Source organism: Ciconia boyciana, chromosome 10 (genome assembly GCF_034638445.1).
Source record: "Ciconia boyciana chromosome 10, ASM3463844v1, whole genome shotgun sequence".
Classification (NCBI taxonomy): Eukaryota; Metazoa; Chordata; class Aves; order Ciconiiformes; family Ciconiidae; genus Ciconia; species Ciconia boyciana.
The window spans coordinates 6303240-6322235 of NC_132943.1; the positions used below are offsets into that span (position 1 = coordinate 6303240).

General features: G+C 36.4%; 1 protein-coding gene across 1 annotated transcript in view; it reads left to right on the plus strand.

Annotated features, from left to right (window-relative positions):
- The window catches only part of LRP1B (LDL receptor related protein 1B), a 309784-nt gene that overhangs the window by 41096 nt on the left and 249692 nt on the right, over positions 1-18996 (plus strand). Inside the window, exons 12-16 of the mRNA XM_072874983.1 lie at positions 2-82; positions 1402-1569; positions 3452-3634; positions 10629-10829; positions 13227-13472. Coding sequence (XP_072731084.1) covers positions 2-82; positions 1402-1569; positions 3452-3634; positions 10629-10829; positions 13227-13472 — 879 coding nt within the window. The remainder of the gene's footprint in view (position 1; positions 83-1401; positions 1570-3451; positions 3635-10628; positions 10830-13226; positions 13473-18996) is intronic.

The following is an 18996-nucleotide window of genomic DNA, read 5'->3' on the forward strand; positions in this document are numbered from 1 at the left end:
GAATTCCCAACGTGTGAGCCACTAACTCAATTTATATGCAAAAATGGAAGATGCATTAGCAGCAAATGGCTGTGTGATTCAGGCAAGTATCAAGTGTTCCATATCTGAAATTAATGTGGTAGATATTTACGTAAATATTGCTTTCATACTCTTTTCTTCTGAGATTGATATTTCCAGTTTGGCTTGTAAATTGTCAGAGAATAAGTATAGTATTTTTAAATTACTGACCTGACCTAGAAAGCGGCAATATTGATGCTTCATATAAGGAATGATGCAGTGGATATGGTAATAGTTACAAATAGTATATTCTGTAGAATGAAGTGTGATGTAAACTTTCATTATTAAAAAAAAAAAAGAGAAGCTAAGCTATTGCTTATGAAAGTATTTTCTACTTTTAGAAAACAAAATAGTTCCAGTGACCAAAATATCTGATTTTTTGTTGTTTGTGGGCAAGTTCAGCTTAATAAATAGCATCCCTCAAGAGGGAAGGCCAGGAAGACTTTACAATGTAGTTATTTCTTTTGTCTGAAAGAATACATATTTGAATGACAGGTCTTCAAATGAATCTTTTCTCGGAGCTTGTGATGTGGGAGTGATGTCAGGCCAATCCTAATAATATTGGGTTGGTTCTTCATCCACCATAGCATTTGATATTACTATAATTTTATGAGACTGACAGGAATTCATAGCTGTACATGGACAGATTCCCCATATTATCAGGGTGCTTACTGAAATTCTGTGCAAGGACACCCTTTAGTGTTTATCTAACATATTTATCTTTTCCCTCCCTTGGAAATCACATTTGAATTATGGGAATTGCCTTAAGATTGTTGTAACGACCACAACGTTAGAGTAATGAGAAACTACATTCCACCCTTATTTATGTGCTGCCATCTTTCTTGACCTTGCACTGTTGCAAGTACATGGAAACAACATTTGTAATACTATTGAAAAGAAATTCTGACATCACATTTTCATTTTGGTTTATATGGAGCACTGTTTGTGTACTTAGCTATCTAAGTTAACTTAACTAATCACTGAGAATAAAGTAAAACCACTGTGTTTGGAAGCCTGTGTAGTTACACATGACTGAAGAAATGAAGAAAATCTACAGCCTTCTCATGCTTGTGATTGAATGGTGTCTGTGATTGAATAACTGTGAATAAGTGTGAGGATTTAGACTATCCAAAGTGACAGAGAGTCAAGTGCTGTTGGTAAATTAGAGCTAAGGAATTACTTGCATTAGAAATAATTTTACCATATGCCTGTGGGCAGTAAACATATTATTTTATTTACTGCACGTTATTTTTCTCTTGCCTTTTTGGGAATATCTTTTTGTCCTCATGTCTTTTACTCAGATTTTTTTATCTTTTAAAATAATGAAAAAATTAATATTTGCAGATGATGACTGTGGTGATGGAAGTGATGAACTGGGCTGTGTTCACTCGTGTTCTGCTGATCAGTTCAGATGTTATAATGGTAGATGTATCCCAAGTCATTGGGCGTGCGATGGTGACAATGACTGTGGAGATTTCAGTGATGAAACCAAAACAAATTGCAGCAAGGAAGGTTAGCTATTTTTTTCTTCCCACATTTTAATACTTATAAACACAGAGAATACTTTATTATAAATACAGAGGACCTGTCTTCAGTCAATGGAAAAAGAGAAAATGCTTTTAACCTTGGTAAAGGTTGGAACGGAAAATATGTCAAGTGTAATATCATAGTACAGAAGTGTATCATAGAAGAAGAATGCATTTGAAAACAAAATGGCTATTATACTGAGATAAGCTTTGTAGTTTTACTTTACTGAATTATGCTAAACGTGATGTTTGTCCTTTTACAGAGATGCATGCTGCCTAGATAAAGAGACAGTAAACTGCATTCCTTAAATTGCCATTTATATTTTCGGGGGGGGGGGGGGGGGGGGTATGCACTAACACTCTCATTTTTGTGGGATCCAAGTTTTTTTGTTTTGTTTTAGTAGTATTACTGAAGCATAAAAATGTTATAACAAACTACAGTTTAAATGCCATACATTGTATTTATTTGGGTGGGGAAAGAAGGGGAGGATGCTTGTAGCAAAGGATAAAGAATAATCAGATAAGAATGAGGGAATATTTTTCTCTCCTATTTTTCGCATCATGATTTTTCCACAACAAAGTAATTGTACACGATTTTATTGGTTCTTTTTCATGAGTTTATATTCTAAATCTAGCAGCAGACCTCATACAAATAGATGAATTAGCAGAATGCTGTGCATGAGTAGTGTGAAGTCCTTCATTTTTATACATTTACAAAATTTATTATTATTATTTATTTGTATCAAATTAATTGGTCTGGAACTAAACTACTCACTTCCCCCCCTGTTCATGTCCATCTCAGAGCTTAAAGTCCTGCTCTACCTTTTTATACAATACCATGTTGTGTTGGGATTTGCACCACTGTCTCTGAAATAGCACTGTTTTACAGTTATTGTCAGTTCATCCATCTTCTGCTTCCTGCTCTGCTACATGATCTACACTTCTTGTCCAGCAACTTGTCTTTGTTTTATTTACAATAGAATGCAAGAATGCAGATTATTTAGAAAAAAACCCCAACAAGGCAACTTTTAATAAAATAAACCATATATTTTTACACAGTGCTGTAAGAATGTATTCAAATAATGCTTTTTGGTACAAACAGGAATGTATAGGTTTATCATTACTTTAAAGTGCATGTTATTGTCATTAGTATGTTATGAAATACTAGAAGTACTCACAGTGGTAATAGTTTGGGAAAAAGAGGGCAAGGATAAAGTTGGAAAGGCCACCATCTAGAAAATACTTAGAGAATTAAGTATGTAATGAATAATTAAAATCACATAGTTACTGTGTTTTGAAACATTCAAGACTGATTCCATAGCTGCACTGAACAGACGTTCATTGCTGTGGAATACAGAAAGGCTACAACTAGTCTGCCAGTGCTGTAATAGCACAAGCCAGGCAGGTGTCGGGGCCAGAACTCGTGTCAGAGCAGAGGTGTGACCTTTCATGTTTTGTGAACTAGGAGATGGACCTTGTTGGAAAAAAGAGGAGACTGAAGAAGGAGGAGGGAATGTAGCTTGAGGGTGAGAGGCAGCACTTACGAAGCACCAGGAAAACTTCATCAGCCTTGGCCCTCCTTACGTCTCCAAATTCATTCCTGTCTGACAGCTGTGCAAAAAAACAAAAATTGGAATTTACCGTGAGCCTGTGGTGGAGGGAGGAGTGAAGGGAGTGAGCAGGATAAGAAAGAGCTTATCTGAAGCTTGTGTTGGAGTGATGAGTTAGAAAGAAATAGTGAGTTTTGAGTGTTATACCTGGGGACTCTGATTTTGGTTTTGGTTAGGAAGGGGGATTCTAAGTCATTGTAGACTTGGCATGGAAAAAACTCACATAAGCAAGTTCTTCAATGTAATTATTTTCCTAAGAAACTCCCTCTCCTGGAAGATGCAATGGGAAGGAATTTCAGTGCAGTCCTGATGGGAACTGTGTTCCTGAGCTGTGGCGCTGTGATGGAGAAAAAGACTGTGAAGATGGTAGTGACGAAAAAGGCTGTAATGGAACTATACGACTGTGTGATGAAAAAACAAAGTTCTCCTGCAAGAGTACAGGTATGTGCTTGCAGATACCTTTTGCTCTCGTTTACTCATTGTGTGTCTGTCTGTTTGTGTGATTTGATCACATATCTACTATATGAATACTGCTTTTAACGTTTAATACTACTGAGGTGATGTTACTTATTGTACTCATACCAGGAAAAGAATATTAATATACTTCCCCTAACCTGTTTTCTGATTTACAATATAAAATGGATGGGTTTTGAGATTACTTAAAGCTGAAACTGTTCTGTATGATAGTACATCAAACCAAATACTTAAATGTAGCTTTTAATAGTACTTCAAAGTCCAGATATTTTCTTCTGTTTTCCATCTTTGGCCCTAGAAGTAAGTTGATTGAAATAGTATAAAGTAATTAGCTAGAAGACTTCAAAGAATAAGAACTACAGCACTGGAAATTCAAACTGCAATTTATTGGAAGAAAAATACATTTTTTGAGAATGTTTAAAATCAAATTTTGCTAAGTATACTTCATTAAAAAAATGTGAAAAGAATGTGACGATCTTTACATGAGGAAATTTTGCAAAGTAATGCTTAGATGGAACATTTTCTTAAGGGACGGTCCAGTTAAGGAAGAAATTAATATATGTCAACATTGTATTAATCTTTTTTACAATTTCTTTCAAAGCTTAATGAAATATTGGGGGTAAAATAACTTTTAAAAGCAAAATGTAATTCACGATATAATAAGTAGTAATATTGTTGCCATTAGGCAACTATAATTATTACAGGAAAGGAGAACCCATTCTAATGCCTGTATTATACCTAAGCATGATAAATGTTGCAGTCTAGTTATGTGAGCTCTGTCCAAAAATATTTGTGAACGTGTATGGATGCAATAAGATACTTTATTCAAATCTACAGTGTGAACAGAGTTCATTTTTAATACATAAACTACTTTAGGATGTCTTAGAAAGGCTTGGAGGTTTGCTGCTACTTGGATTTTATAGAAATCATAATGTCCAGATAAATAAATACGGAATACTGAATTTTGTCTAAACAAAACATTTCCTTTTGTGTTCTCACAGTTTCCATAAAGATGTATAGAACAAGTAGCTGTTAAATGAAATAGCTTCAATAGGTTAAAAGGGATTATTCACTTTTAATAGAATGCTATGTTCCCTGAAATAGATTGATAGAAACCCTGACACAGGAAAAACACTTCTTCCTGCTACTGTCTTTTTCCTAGTGATTAAATGGGGAAAAAGTCTCAAAGTACACTGCCTCATTATATACTTACCTATGTTTGCAGTCGTGCGCAAGGAAGGCAGTATCTCAGTCAGTTTACAGGATGCAAGATGAAATGTGACTTCTCTAGCTGCCACATATAAATACAGAAAAAAAAATATTTTCATCACACATTTGCTAAATTCAAGGGTATGTGGCTTTGATTTAGAGGAAAATGCAATCATGCTTGTTGGTTGTGTGGAAATATCACTTTAAGAATCAATTGTGACAGTTTCATCCATAATTATTTTTTCTTTCACTATTTTCCTTCCATCAGTCCTGGAAGGAGCAAAGCTGCTGTTCTGGAGGAGGCATGTTGATAATGCATTGGAACAGAAAACAGCAAAAGCAAATTTTTGTTTAGCTACTTTCCAGTTTAATTCCATATGATGGGACAAATGACTAATAATGGTTTTATGAGAAATAGTTTCTGTCGTGATCCTCTCAGGTTTCAGAATAAATGTCATTTTCTCTGTGGATTATTCCGAAGAAATAATACTGTCTGGCTTCCACTTTTATGAGATTTGTTCAGATGAGGAGAAATTGGCTAATTCTGACCTTATAGATTGCTAGGTGCTATATCTGATTTCCTAATACAGAATATGATGGGTGTAGGTAGGAACATGTATATGGGAGGAGGTGAAACAGCCAATACGTTTTGAGGAAAATTACAGTTGGTGAGAACAGTGACAGTGAAAATTTACTGCCCACTTTTTTGCTTACCTCTTTTTTGTTTTATGACTGTAGATAGTAGATGCAGGTTCTTTCCTTACTGTAGTTTTTGTTGGCTCTGGTTAATCTGTCACAAGGCCACAGGCATGTGTGTCATATTACAGCATTCGTCAGCCTTCAGCCAAACGTGATTTTTCTGCATAGAGTAATGGTGGTCTCAAGAACCCATCATATCCAGCCCCTTTTCTGATATGCACTTCAGAATATCCAATAGAGGGTATTCTATAACTTATACAGATAGCCTTTTAATAATTTGCCTCTAATAGTTGAACATTTTTTCCTAATAAGTCATCTGAATCTTTGCTGCAAGCTTAGTTGATCGTCTTCATCTTTTCACCAGTATAAAAATCTTTTGAATACCGAAAGACTTCTGTCATATGTCTCCTTAACAGCATTTCTTGCTGAAAAAACAAATACTTTTTTTTTTTTTCCTCCATGTCTTCTATTTTTATTTTATATTTTAAACCTTTAGTATTTTTGTTGGTCTCACTGGAACTGTCCAACCTGTGCAGTTCTTGAGCTGTGGTGTCCAAAGTCAGCCAAAATGCTGCAGGGCACTTGAGTTAACAGATTTCAGAATGACGTTTCTAAGTTTTTCAAGAACATCACAGGGTTGTTTGTGGTGATGTGTGATGAAAAATGTACTAGAGTTTGTGCAGCAGTAAGATATGAGATGCAATAACTACCTGATTGAGATTGACTACTGTTGGACTGCTTCTAGCCAGTTATTTTCTGCTTTTAAATTAGATTAGACTTCTTTTAAATTAGACTAGACTAAATTAGATTAGACTAAGATGCAACTTCCTGTTTTAAATTCTGATTCTGTCTTCCAAAAATTATTACAGGCATGTACTTCAGCTCAGTTTTATGTACTACATAAATCTATCCTTTTTATTCCATCTTCTTACTTTGCAGTTAGTAGTACTGGACCAAGAGCAGAATCTGTGCAATCTCACTTAAAAAGTCATCTAATTACTCTAATGATCATAGTCAAGTACTTCTGTGAAGACAAATGCGAAAGAGCCATGAATGCTTCAGTTTAGTAAGCAGTAGATCTGAACTGTATTGTATATTTGTCATACTTACTGCTTTTTATATTTCTTTCAAGAAGCAGTTTAATTTGTATCTAACCATTTTTAATGCTGCCCTTGGGCTATTATTTAATACTTCTTTTTTCTCACATGTTAATAATATATTAGAGGAAAAAAAAAAGATTATGAAGAAGTGGGATTTCTTTGGAATGGAAAATAAGGAATGTACATAGAGAGGAAATAAAGTCAAGGGGTGATCATTGCAGTGATACTGGAAGAGGAGGGCAGTAACAATAGTACTGTCTGGATGGCAAGTGGAAGTCAAGATACAAGTATGTGACAAGTAGAGAAGAATGGGGAGAAGCTGATACTGAGGAAGGCTGGGAAGGAGGAGTTTTTGAGAAAGAAGATGATGAGGAAATTGTTAGGGCTGCCCTACAGATTATATGAGGGCTGATCAGGAGGAAAGGGTCACTGTGGAGAGATGTGGCATGAGAGGCGTTTTAGAAGAGGAGATTTAGTAAGAACATAAGAATGGGAAGAATGGAGGAGTTCAACGGGTGGGTGGAAAGGATATCGGTCATAAGATGGGTTTACCAGTGTTGCTTCCACTTGTTCCCTGCCTGCTCCGTCTCCTCTCTCACTTTTAGATCTTTAGAGCTGCACATCTTGTATGACTACTTTAATAAACTTGTTGAACATAATGATGGTTCAGAATGATGAAGTTACTGACTGGAGGGGTGGATTCAGTTGACATTAAAAATTTAAATAAAAAGAAACCATAACAGCAAGTAAACTAGAAAATTATATATGTTGTTCCAATACTGTTTTTATCCTCAGTTCCTGTTATTGTTTTCTGTGGTAACAGCTGTCTTCTTTAGGCCCTGAAATTTTTTCTTCTGTCTCATCCAGGAGACATATATAAAATCTGCTTTCTACTAAAAGCTTTTAAATACCAGAAATGACCATGTTCTTGAAACAAAGTACTTCAGTCTAAGTCTCAGGTTTGTTCTACAAGACAAGCAAGATCATTGACCATCACAACATTTTGTTAAATACGTCAGATTAGAACATTCTTTCAGTTTGATAGGAATGAGACTGAGTCCATTCCATGGGTTAGGAAGGCATTACCGCTTTAGGCAGTAAGTAGTAACTGTAAGAGGAAAGTGAATGCAATTAATGCTCCACCAAAGTAGTCTTCCTACAGTTGAATATATAATCAGTCGAAAAACTTACTGGGCTCAGTATCCCAACAAAGACTGAACATATAAAAAGTTAATTCTGTTGTACTTGCTAGTATTTGTAGGAAATGAAAAATGTTGGAGAAGCATTTGGATCCAGCTTTGCCACATACTTATTGCTTCAGAACTTCAGATTCACTACTTTACACATATTTCTTCTGTGTTACACAGAAGAGCTATGGAAAACAACAGCTATATCCATTGAGGCAATTAATTTGTGATGGAATTTACTAAAAAGGTTCCTGGAAACCAAAAACGTGAATTTCAATAAGGAGCAATAAAACAAAAATACTTCCGTGAATTTTAAGTAGTGATTTCAAGACAGTCATAATACTTCATTAAGTCCATCTCTTTAGAATTTTGGCAGAGATTAATTCCTTGTAAGTATATTCTACTTAAGAACATGTCATAGCTATCATAGTGGAAGATGAATCTTTTATTATAAAATATATCTTCATCAAGAGAAAGGCAGGAAAACTGATTTGCTCTGTAAACATTTGTATGTATAAAAGATTAAAAAACAGATTAGGAGCTCTACTGGAAGCAACGTCAATTTACTCTGGGATCTGGTTAGTTTGCTTGACGTTGGTGTTTTTCATTAGCTTTCATTCTATTGCTGTGTTATAATAATATATAAAATCAATGATCATTTCAAGATAATAATGAATATGGACACTGTTTTGAAACACTTCTGATTGCATGTAAGGATAAACTGCATACATATCATGCATACAACTTTGTTTTCTTGTGTCTGTGCAATTCTGTCTTTTCAATGTAGGATATATGGGACTTTGACCATTACAGAAAATGGTGAAAGCTTTTCATTCTAATTGACACCACTCCCCATTTAAGTTTCCCAGGTGATTTTGCGCTGGTAAAATTATGTTCTGTTGTTTGAAACCACACTCACTGTAGTATGATCCTGAAGTTTCATTTCTTGCTTTTCTTCACCAAAAGTGAAAGCAGTCTCACATTTGCCTTGTGAGATGCTACAGAAACATATTTTTTCCATTGTTCTTGTTTCACTGTATTTTATTCCATTGTCATTCTGTGAGGATGATGGCACCCTTCCCATTAAAAGAAGGCTAAAATATCAAATGAAAAGCATTCCGTGAATCTTAAGCAAATGTTTCCTTTAAAGGAAATTGAAATCTGCTACAGCATTATGGCAGACAGTAGAGTTACAGTTAGGGACAGTTGCTACATTGTGTGGACAGCTGTACGGAGTCTATTTTGAGGTGGTTTTATATTGAACTGTGTCAAAGGCAATACAGAGTAAAAGACAGCCTGTAGTGAATTTGGCACTGATGTGTATTAAAGAACCAAGGAGATTAGGGTTTTACCCTAGTTGATTATTTCACACACCCACTTGCTGGCTTCCCCCACAAAGTCATAATCAGTCTCAATTTCCTATTGGGAAGATTGCTGCTGAGGTGGGAAGGTTGGGCAGAAAGCCATGTCAGTTCATGCTGTGCAACAGTTTGCAGTTACCAGTCTCAGGCATAACCAGCCAGTCCCTGGGCATCCACTAGCGTCACTGTCAATGGATCCACACGTTTCCAGGATCTTCCTTCCCATTCCAGCCTGATTTTCTCTACCTGAATAGTTTAGAGGCAGAAACATAGTGCAAGATCAGCTTCCTAATCCATGGTTCTACCTGTTAGAATCATAGAATAGAATCATAGAACCATTTAGGTTGGAAAAGACCTTTAAGATCATCTAGTCCAGCCGTGAACCTAACACTGCCAAGTCCACCGCTAAACGATGTCCCTAAGTGGCACATCTACACATCTTGTAAATACCTCAAGGGATTCTGACTCATGAGAGATGTTGTCTCTTTATTAATTGGAGAATTAATTGGAGAATAATGTACATGCCACTTCTGTTCAGCCCAGGTGTTATCAAAATTTACAACCAGCCCCTAGTGGCTGTAGCTAGTAGGTCACAAGTTTATGATTGAGAGTCAAAGAATAGTTTGGGACAGGAGCACACACACACGCACACCTGTAAGTGGTTGCATTCACAATCTTGGTTATTTTTCACCTATTAAAATCCCTGGCTTAGGTGGTTTTAATTTAATACCTGTATGTTTTTTAAAGATCATAACCCCTTTCTCAATCAAGAGACTGTCTTGCATCTCTAAACATTGATGGTCAGCACAGAAGTGGATTTTTTTTCCCCCTTTTGAGGAGTGAAGGAAATGATCTGAAGCCTGGCTTGATAAAACTGAAATAATGTAAGAAATTTCATCTGCTGTAGTTATTTTGTCTAAAAGCTGATCATTTATCTGACATAAGCTGGGAACGTATTGCGTATACTTCCTAGAAAGATTTTTGTTTCTCAAACCCATGCTAACAGAAAGTTATATATTGAAACATTGCTCCTATGGAAGGCTGTTGGAGTAGAAGATAAAGAAAGAGAGATGAAGAAAAGCAGAAATTTAAAAAAAATTAAAACATTTGAGTATAATTTGGTATATTTAACAGATTATGAGGATGTGTCCTGCCTATATGCAGTTCTGTTCAGCATAGAAATAATTAAGATTGATATTGTTTGGAAAATTATAGTGTCAACACTGATGTGGATGATGCTTCAGAGTGTAAGTACACATGCTGTTTTCTTTCTGTTCATCTAAGAGGAAAGTACTATTAATGGAAAAGCATAATAAAGAAAATATATTGTGTAATGTTACTGAAGATTTTTTCTAAAGTTTGCTTCCAGTCTGATTTCCTGTGTTTATTGTCTCTTTTCTCTAAGGGAGATGCATTAGCAAAGCGTGGCTATGTGATGGCGATATTGATTGTGAGGATCAGTCTGATGAGGATAATTGCGAGGGCTATATGTGTGGACCACCAAAATACCCTTGTGCTAATGATACCTCCATCTGCCTACAGCCTGAGAAGCTCTGCAATGGGAGAAGAGATTGTCCTGATGGATCTGATGAAGGCGATCTTTGTGGTACTTCTTTTAGACACATTTTCCTGATTATTCTTGATATTGTCTGTCACAATGCTGTTGAAAAAACAGTTCTCATGTTAATCTTACTGAAATTTTATCACAGTAGCCTATGTGAAGATTTTTATTAAATTTAAATCATACTGGTTTTGTGCTTGAAGTATTAGTTTGCTTCAAATAAGGGAAAATATAGTTCCTTAGGTAAGTCTTTCATTTCCTGACCCCTTAAAATACTCCTGGAGGTAAACAATTTAAAAGGCTTGGGTATATATGAAAGGATTTAAGTGAATTTACAGTTCTCTCAAACTGCAGAAGCTTAAGTTGATAGAATCCTGTCAGTAGCTATGTAGGAGTTCATGGAGAAATGCATTGGGATGACTAGGAAGAGTTAACAAGTCTCCCTGATGGTGGTGTTGAAAGGATTTCATGGCACGTCCGACAATGTAGGTTATCTCAGCAAAATTGTATTCAGTATTCAGTAAAAAATGTACAAAAATAATTTTGGAAATCTGACAGAAGTATAACAGATAACCTAATTGAATTATTATAAAATATATGGAAAGATAAAATGAATAGATTTTTAAAGAATCTATAGCAGTAGTATAGTTGTACTATAGTGATGGTTTAGGGATAAGAAGTGAAACATGGTTTGTAGGAAAAATTTAGGTAATTTTATAATTCTGTTTTCTTATATCAACAATTTGCCTCTCCCCACTGACCTTGCTTTGCATAAGATGTTTTACAGTCTCCAGCATTCTGTTACAAAGCATTTGAGATGGTTACAAACCTTTTCACCCTCTGGGATCTGTCTTTACTAGGAGACCCTGCACTGGGCTGTGCTGAGTCACCCGAGGCGCTTAGCATAGGAGGCAGAGTTCACTGGCTGGGCAATAGCTGCTGCAGGGCACGGCAGAGAGATGTCCTGCTCTGTTGCTCTGCAGACTGTACTGTAAGAGGGGATCTTAAATTCAGTGTTCCTCTGGAATATGATAAGATTATGTTGTAGACCTAAATCCTCTGAGAGCTACGTATGAATCCTATGCTGTCTAGATTCCAGGTGAAAGAAATTATAGCATAAGGTCCTTTATATTATTTCTATGCTATTTCTGTGTTTGGACAATTATCGTCCTACTATTAGTAGCCCATTATGACACCTATATCCTGTTGGATATTGTATAGGGCCAACTTTGGTTTTTAATGGTTGTTACAACTTTTAGACAGTGTGTTATTAGTCAAGTATTTCAGCAGTTGTTAAGTCTTAAAACATACCTAAGCATAAACCAAAGGACAAATATGGGATGTTGGGCAACACATTTGCATGTTAGACACATTAAGGAGCTTGATCCTTTTTTGTCATGATATAAAAACTACACGAAAAACCAAACTTGAAATCTGAATGAAGGACTGTTAGAAGAAGGGCTTTTTAATTTTTTTTTTTAAGTGGGAAGGAAATAATTCTTCTGTAGAAAACTGTTGTGTTTTATACGTCTTATCACAAGTGAGCAAGACTTTCAGAGAATTGTTAGAATCAAACAAAATAATTAAAAGACACCAATAGATTAAAAAAGAAAAGTGAAGCCTAGTTTCTAGTGTAACAATGGACCAGTTTGGCCCTCCCGTTGATTCCATAGATAGCATTAGTACTATGAGGTAAGGAGTAGTTCTATGCTTTTTTGCTTCAGAGGTCACAGAATTTCTCACAAACACAATTACCATGCTTTTAATTCAGATGCTTTAAAGGTTTCACAAATCACCTTCAATCCATTTAGCAGAGCTTTGCAAATCACCAGATACCTGCAGAATATAACGTGAGAGTACTGACATAGAGAATGCAGAAGTAGGATTCTCTAGTAGCTGTTACTGGAAAAGGAGGAGAAGGAAATCCTGATTTTTAAATCTTATTCGTACAAGTTTCTTTGACAAGTTGCTTGGGATATAGATACATAGGACTAAAAGTTGGAGCCTTCTCCCCACAAGCTCAAGTGGCTGGAGGCAAGGGATGTATTTGGGAAAGTATGCTTATTTCCCTGTGCATCAGCTTTTGGTCACCATTGAAGGTGGTTGACCCGTAGTGGTCTTTGGACTGACTCTGTATGGACACTCTTTAATTCTTAAGTGAATGAAATAATATGCATGAAAGTCTTTAAAAATGCATATACATTGTACATCTGCCATTCTAAAATGCTGAAAGATTGCCGTGAATCTGCCATGCTCAATATTTACAAATTAGATAATTTTAAAAATAAATATAGAAAGCTGTTTAACATGTAAAATTCAGTTTGTGCTTCTTAGGGGCCTTTTACGTGTTTTAGTTGACCTGGTGACTTTAAGAACATGCAATCTAACTGACAGCCCTTGTGGCCCTTAATGTTTTGGGTTTTTTTTTCCATGTTATTTCAGATGAATGTTCACTTAACAATGGTGGATGTAGCCATCAATGTTCTGTGGTTCCTGGAGGAAGAATTGTATGCTCCTGCCCTGCAGGATTCAGTCTTAGTATAGACAACAAAACTTGTGAGATTATGGATTACTGTACCAAGCACCTTAAGTGTAGTCAAGTATGTGAACAGCATAAAAATACTGTCAAGTGCTCATGTTACGAAGGCTGGAAGCTTAGTAAGGATGGAGAAAATTGTGTTAGTACTGGTAAGTTGAAATTCAATGTATTTTCAGTATTCCAGATGTTAATAGCTGTTTTGTCCATTTAGTGAGAGGTTATTTCCTTTTTTAAATAAGAATTATAGGCTTGGATTATCCAAATGTGGGGCTCATAGCAATCTGAAGAACTCTATAAAGCTGTCCCTAGTCTTGATGCAGGATGAAGGGGTATTGCAATATTAATTCACTGCTTATAAGACTTTCTAAGAATGTTAATACCAAATAATTTCTAAGTTGTTTGAAGTTTTATACAGCTTTTAATATATATTTAATATGCAGGGGATATATATATATATGTAAGTGTCTGTATATATATATGGAATATGGGGTATTTTGAAGAAATGAATCAATCTGTGACATCATGATATTGATCAGTATTACTTGAGGGCTCAGGAGTTTAATTTTGAACGTGCATGCACACTCATATAGTCAATTATCTGCTGCCTGTTAGCGTTCACAGTTTAAGCTATTTTTTCACCTACGATATTCTGGTACTTGTTTTTTGACATCAGTAAGCCCGTTCAGCTAACTAATCAAGAAGAAAACCAACATAAGCCAAAACAGGAAAGTATTCCCCTCGTTGTTCACTATTGATATGTACTGAAGCATGATCTAGAAACTATGTTAGGGGTGTCTTTTTCAAGTGCAGTGTGAATATGTGTGTGAAATACAAACACGTATGTGCAATATAAACTGTCATCACATCTTTACCCCTGCTGTAGGGAGTTAAAAATAGCATTGATTTTGCTGTCAAGATTTTCAAAATTTCAGTTTAGGATTCTTTGATATTTTTATTCTTTATTATCTTTCTTCTTTGATAGTACCTTATCAATTCTGAGTAGAAATATCTCCCAAACTGTCTATCAGTTATTTGGATATTTCATAATTCAATAGATATCATGATTAAGATAGTCTTGATTTATTCCAGATACTCTGCATTTCCTCAGATGAATCACAGGAAAAAATTCTGAATCAGTAAGCTAGAAAGAAAAGCCTAAGTTTCTTATTCCTAGTCACCTGAAATTATTTAGTAGATAGCAGCCAACTTAATGGTCCATATTTCAGAAAAGGCAAATTCTAATCCTTCTGCTTTGACAATGTTTGAGCTAATTTACAACACATTTTAGAACTTCATTACAGTAGTAATGAAGCCCATAGTTTACTTATGGCCAAAATATCTATTGCATGTAATAAAGATAATGTTTCTCTTTGCCAAAACAATGAATAATTAAAATTTAGTTTTATGTCATGGACGTTCTCTTAAATTACACGGCTTGCCTTTTGAGCTATTTTTTTAATTCATTAAGAATGTGTTTTACACTCATCAGGCTGGAATAACTGTTGTTATAATTTCCAGAATGATCTCCAAATGGAATATTTGTGTCTCCATAATTGTTCCTATCGTATCTAAATAGTTACTACTACAGTATGAGATCAGGAACGTATGTTGTTCAGACGTTACTGAGCTATGCTGATAGTAGACCCTCAAATCATGCTTCACTGGCATATTACTGTGGTAGTGTATATCTGAAGTCTTATTTTATTGCTGTTAAAATTCTTATTTTATGACACTGCTTTAGTCTTATTCTCATTGACTTTTGATCAATCTAATTTGTTTTATTATGGACATTTCCAATAATTCAAAAAGTTCATTCTTACTGGGTTATAGAAATGAAAGGATTCAAAGCATTTAAAGACAGTGTTAGTAACTTGGTGGAGGAAAGTTTGAAACATACTTTAAGTTAAAGCAAATAGAAATGACCAGTATTTGGAAGCTAAGGGAAAAAAAAACCAAAGTGAAATATACTCGCTTGTGCTGAAAAGTAAGAGGAGTGAGACTATGGTTTCTCAGTTTTTCTTAAGCCCATGAGATATTTCTGCTTAGTGTTTACTGATGTTGGTAAGAATCTGAAGTTACAAATTGATTTTTACAGATTTTCTCAAAGAATGTAATATTAAATATATGATCTGAGACCGGTGATGTCAGCTGGTATAAAGAAAAATGATACCTTTCTTTACAAACCGTAAAGATACTATCCTAATGCATCCAAGCTGCAACAAAATTATTCCATATTAAATATGACATATGCTTTTATAGTCACTAATAATCTTGGCCCCTTTCAGTTTATTTCATTTGAAAGCCATGACAAATACTCTGAAGGACAGATCCTCTGATACTTTAGTTGTTGACTGTGTGAACAGCATTTTAGTAAAGTGAGTACAGTTTTGGTCTCATTTGTGAATCTGTTAGCCTCAAAATGTCCATACCATTTGTGTCTCTGTGCACGAGATCTAAATGAATATAAAATAAAGAAAAAAGCTTTCATATAATACTGTTACATCTTACCATATTAAGACCAATTGCTCTCTGGTTACCCAGCCCCCTGAGTCGGAAGATAGGGATGGGGACCGGAATGGAGCCCCCGTAATTCAGGGGGAAATGGTTAGTGATCTGCTGCACCACTTAGACATTCACAAGTCTATGGGGCCTGATGAGATCCACCCGAGAGTACTGAAGGAACTGGCAGAAGTGCTCACCAAGCCTCTTTCCATCATTTACCAGCAGTCCTGGCTAACTGGGGAGGTCCCAGTTGACTGGAGATTAGCAAATGTGACAGCCATCTTCAAGAAGGGCCAGAAGAAGGATGCAGGGAACTACAGGCCTGTCAGCCTGACCTCGGTACTGGGGAAGCTGATGGAGAAGATTCTCACTGCGTGTAGAGGATAACCAAGGGATCAAGCCCAGCCAGCATGGGTTCAGGAAAGGCAGGTCCTGCTTAACCAACCTGATCTCCTTCTATGACAAGGTGACCCGCCTAGTGGATGAGGGGAATGCTGTGGATGTTGTCTATCTAGACTTCAGTAAAGCCTTTGACACTGTTTCCCACAGCATTCTTCTAGAGAAGCTGGCTGCTCATGGCCTGGACAGGTGTACTCTTCGCTGGGTAAAAAACTGGCTGGATGGCTGGGCCCAAAGAGTGGTGGTGAATGGAGTTCACTCCAGTTGGTGGCCGATCACAACTGGTGTTCCCCAGGGCTCTGCATTGGGACCAGTCCTGTTTAATATCTTTATCAATGATCTTGACGAAGGCATCGACTGCACCCTTAGTAAGTTTGCAGACAACACCAAGTTGTGCGGGAGTGTTGATCTGCTTGAGGGTAGGAAGGCTCTGCAGAGGGACCTGGACAGGCTGGATCGGTGGGCCGAGGTCAATTGTATGAGGTTCAAGAAGGCTCAGTGCCAGGTCCTGCACTTGGGTCACAACAACCCCATGCAACGCTACATGCTACTTGGGGAAGAGTGGCTGGAAAGCTGCCTGGCAGAGAAGGACCTGGGAGTGTTGGTCGACAGCCGCCTGAATATGAGCCAGCAGTGTGCCCAGGTGGCCAAGAAAGCCAACAGCATCCTGGCTTTTATCAGGAATAGTGTGACCAGCAGGAGTAGGGAAGTGATGGTCCCCCTGTACTCGCCACTGGTGAGGCCGCACTTCAAATACTGTGTTCAGTGTTGGGCCCCTCACTACAAGAGAGACATTGAGGGGCTGGAGCGTGTCCAGAGAAGGGCAACGAAGCTGGTGAAGGGTCTGGAGCACAAGTCTGATGAGGAGCGGCTGAGGGACCTGGGGTTGTTTAACCTGGAGAAAAGGAGACTCAGGGGACACATTATCACTCTCTACAACTACCTGAAAGGAGGTTGTAGCGAGGTGGGGGTCGGTCTCTTCTCTCAGGTAACAAGTGATAGGATGAGAGGAAATGGCCTCAAGTTGCGCCAGGGGAGGTTTAGACTGGATATTAGGAAATTTTACTTCACTGAAAGGGTGGTCAAGCATTGGAAAGGGCTGCCCAGGGAAGTGGTTGAGTCCCTGTCCCTCAAGGTATTTAAAAGACGTTTGGATGAGGTGCTTAGGGACATGGTGTAGTGGTGGTCTTGGTAGCGTTAGGTTTACGGTTGGACTTGATTACCTTAAAGGTCTTTTCCAACCTATATGATTCTGTGATTACAAGTTGAGTTCAAAGTGATCTTGTGAAGATGAACAGTCCCCCAAATGACAAAAAACTACTTCAATAATACCAGTTGGTATAAAGTAATTCTTAGAATAGCCATTGTGATTTAAAATGCCTTGAACCGGGAGTAGATGTGTATTATATTAGAGCAGTAATTAATAATCCTTTTTCCAGGAGAAAAAAATTACTCAGAGGAAAATTATTACCTTGCCCTTAGCCACATTTTTTTGCTATCTAAAAATAGTACTTTCCTATATACTGTCAAACAATTCACTAGTACACAGCACTAACGTGTAAAGTTAGTATGCAGCATGTCATATTTTCAAAATATTGTAAAAGCATTTACTTGAGTGTCCATCAGAAATCTAATGGGAATATGAATGCTGAAAATGCAATAACGTATGTGATTTGGTGGTTTGGTTTTTTTTTTGATGGCATATCAGAATTAAATAGTGTGTTTGTCAGAGGAATCTAATGAATTACCAGAGAAATATAATGAGTTATGGAATAATAAGTATGTAGAAATAAATTGCTTGAATTGAGCAGTTATTTTCTTTGTAGTTTCTCTTTCAATGTCTTTCTCTTACTTTCTCCTGTTTTTCCTTATTTCTGCTTATGTTCTCTTCATTTCTTGAGGGTTTTAAGTGTTGTCGGCTTTTTTTCCTTCAGAGTTTCTTCACTTTCCATATCTCTTGTTTTCATCTAGTTTGCTTTTTGCTGTTCTGGCATGTGTACTGTTACATTACTGACTTCCCAAAGACTAAATGTTTCATTCACATTTAAATTTGTATTGATTGAACTAAAAGTATGCTACAGAGCTCCATTATTCATGTAGAAAGTCAATATAAATTATATATTTTCATACTCTTCTTGCTAGTTTCTCTTGGAACACCTTTCAAAATAAGTTGTGCTGATATATTGCACTTGAACTCTTTTAGATGATAATAAGCATGCAGAAAAAAACCCTGTTCTTGAAAGATATTTAAATTTCATGTTTATGTTCAGCTTTTCAGGATTTGGTATAATAAAAGTTAGATGAACTCAGAAACACTTAGCTTAGTATAGATTTAGTTAAAAAATTACTGTCAACCTTTTCTAAGCTGTGGGAACTCTGTTATATCACTATATATATATATATTTGGAAAAGAGGATGGTGTGTCTGTATGTTTGATCAGTTTTAGCTGGGTTTAAATTATATTTTGTTATAATTTCCAGATAGCTTTCAATACTAAAATGGGGGGCGGGAGGGGAGGATGGTCCAGTCCTCTCTAAGCAATGTCAAACTTCATTAGAAGGGTTTTTTTTCAGACTTTTAATGAAGTTATTATTTTCCTTTGAGGTAAATTTCATAAAAGCACAGTGTAGGTTCCTTGCTGTGCTACTGTTGTTACGGTAAGCTTCAGTTAGCATTTTTCCTGAGAAGGAATTTTAAATTAATACCACTGGAAAAGCTGAAGCATTATTTTTTCTATACAGTCTTTTTTGAGTGTGTTTTTTGGCACTTTTC